This window comes from Agrilus planipennis, unplaced genomic scaffold (assembly GCF_000699045.2).
Source record: "Agrilus planipennis isolate EAB-ADULT unplaced genomic scaffold, Apla_2.0 scaffold55, whole genome shotgun sequence".
Taxonomy (NCBI): domain Eukaryota; kingdom Metazoa; phylum Arthropoda; class Insecta; order Coleoptera; family Buprestidae; genus Agrilus; species Agrilus planipennis.
Window position 1 is genome coordinate 1,191,993 of NW_020438918.1, and position 2,529 is coordinate 1,194,521.

The 2,529-nt window shown below is 32.9% G+C and overlaps 1 protein-coding gene across 4 annotated transcripts in view; it reads right to left on the minus strand.

Annotated features, from left to right (window-relative positions):
* The window catches only part of LOC108740093 (afadin), a 161,465-nt gene that overhangs the window by 75,410 nt on the left and 83,526 nt on the right, over nt 1-2,529 (minus strand). For 3 of the 4 annotated variants that reach the window (XM_025973738.1, XM_025973740.1, XM_025973737.1), the window contains one exon: nt 1,541-1,732. The exons of the other annotated variant lie outside the window; for it this stretch is intronic. In XM_025973738.1, coding sequence (XP_025829523.1) covers nt 1,541-1,690 — 150 coding nt within the window. In that variant the 5' untranslated portion in view covers nt 1,691-1,732. The remainder of the gene's footprint in view (nt 1-1,540; nt 1,733-2,529) is intronic. 4 annotated transcript variants of the gene reach the window in all.

The window sequence follows — 2,529 nt, forward strand, 5'->3', positions numbered from 1 at the left end:
TGCAGATACTTATTTGTATATCAATAATATAGTGCACCTACATTATTTTCTTTACTTAGCTAAATGAAAGATGAATGGAGTGTAACAAACGGTGCCTTAAATGAGAAAAGGGAACGAACTTCGGCACCGTCAAAGGGCGCCGGGATCGGGCGCAGCACTATCCTGATTACTACGTTTTTATTCAACAAAATTTTGTTTTGGAAAATTAGGATGATATTCATAAATTATCATTATTTTATACGTATAAAAATTACGGAATACTTCAATAAAAATTATTATATTATTGGTTACGAGGTTATGATGAAACATTATAATTATGTATAAAAAATACCAATCGGTATCATATTTTTAAAACCTAAAATATGCTGCCCTTAAAACTTGTACATAGGGTCGAAGGTGCTAAAACCCGATGATGCATTAAAAACTACAGATATTACTATTAAAATGCTACTATTTTAACGGAAATACGTATTCTTTACAAACCATTTATGATTAAAATAGAAACTACAAGACAAGAATAATCAATATACTTTTGGCTAAAAATAGGTTAGTAATAGAGAAATCTATGTGTATGTAAAGGTACGTCTTTCTACGAGATTTATCAAAATATGTTTCTCCTAATAAAGCCATAATAATTAATTATGCGATATTCTTTCAATAAAATTATATTTTAATGGCCCTTTCTATAGATAATTGGCAAAAATAAGCAACAAAATATATTGACAAACAAAAATAACAACAAAGGAAGCTTCTCATAGCATAAACGTTATCTCATGTCTGCGAACTTTGCGTCTAATTATAGTAGATCGGTGATTTTTCACGCCAACCTATAGCGCCGGAGTGGTAGTTTGTTTTTCGTTAGCGCTCATCTGTCTACGCAGGGTTATTTTTGTAACGTAATAAGGGTGTATTCAACACATAGCTTGGCAAATGAATCGACTGACATGTGTAACTAACATTCCTTATTACACATTCCAATGAAAGCATCTGGAGTTTATTTATTCTGATTTGGTTTGGGTATAAACGAAAACATCGGAAGTAGGTACATTACACTTTCTTCTGCGAAAATTGTGTGAAAAAAAAAATGCGTACATATTTCGTTTGAATGAGAACTGAGGACCGTAAAACTTACGGTTTTTTTTTTGTAATTTTCATAACAACAAAACCAAAACGACTGTTGCTATTAGGCAATTGTACATGTACAAGAATTAATGAAGAATCTAAGCCAAGAAGGGAGACAAAATTAAGAGTTCTTCTACAGTGGAATTNGATTCAAAAGGGCAATTTATAATGTAAACGAATTCTAGTTAAATAAATGTTTGAGTTAGAGACTGTTGTATACTCTTCATGCCCATGTGAAGATTAAAAAACTTTCACAGCTTTCAAGCTTTTCGTCATAAAATGGGTTTTCATATACAGATACACTTTTAAACTCAATGTAGGGGTTAAAATGGGAAATGTCAACTGCAGCAAGCCTTATTAAGAATGCTGTGTTGTTATATATTGTTGAAAAGCATGTAATGTAAGTTTTAGGGCTTACCTCGTTAGGTTCGGAGAGTTCGAAGAGATCAAGTCGATTGGCGTTCCATTGGGCGATAACGTTCCGGAGCGCTTCCCGTTCGAGGGCGCGACGGTCGCGGTCGGTACTCCCCCCGCCCCCACCGCCACCCCCGACGACGCTCCCGTGCATTTTCACCACCAGTATCACCTCACTACCTCAATTCCGGAATCACTGTAAAATCAAAAACTTGTAATTAATATTAATAGGCAAATTTATTAAAATAAGCAGAACAATGTAATATAATTTACAATCAGTGATTTAATCGCATAATCCAGATTGTTTTGTTGTGCCAAGTGTGTGGTGAAAAAGTGACGAACAGCTCATATGCTCTTTGAGGGAATACCTTTGCAAGGAAGCTTTAACATTTTATCGTAATAGTGATATAATTTAATTCGTTTGCATAATACGTACTGTGCCAGTTCTCATGCAGCCTAGCGTGAACTTGGTTTGCACCTGCTCTGTCTGACTGATGTTTTTTAATTTATACGTTCTTCCATACGTGTTTGCAAAGAGTTTAATACTGATTACATTAATTAGCATAAAATTCTAATACTATTAATTAATGTCACTCCTCATTTGTTCAATGCAGATACTTATTTGTATATCAATAATATAGTGCACCTACATTATTTTCTTTACTTAGCTAAATGAAAGATGAATGGAGTGAAACAAACGGTGCCTTAAATGAGAAAAGGGATTATATTATCAAGTAAAAACGAGATTTTCAGCTAATTTTTCATTTTTTCCTCGATAACCATTTAGTGAATTTGAATAACCTTACGCTAAAGTGATTCTCCAGAGTTCAAGTTACTTATTATAAAAGTTTGAAATTTCTGGTAGCTTTTTTTCTGTTAATAAAAATAAATTTAATCTGTTCGGTTAACGAATCTCCATAAAATGACGTGTAAAATTACAATTTTTTAAAATTTCAATAACTTTTTAACGGTTTAGTGAATCGATTTGTAATT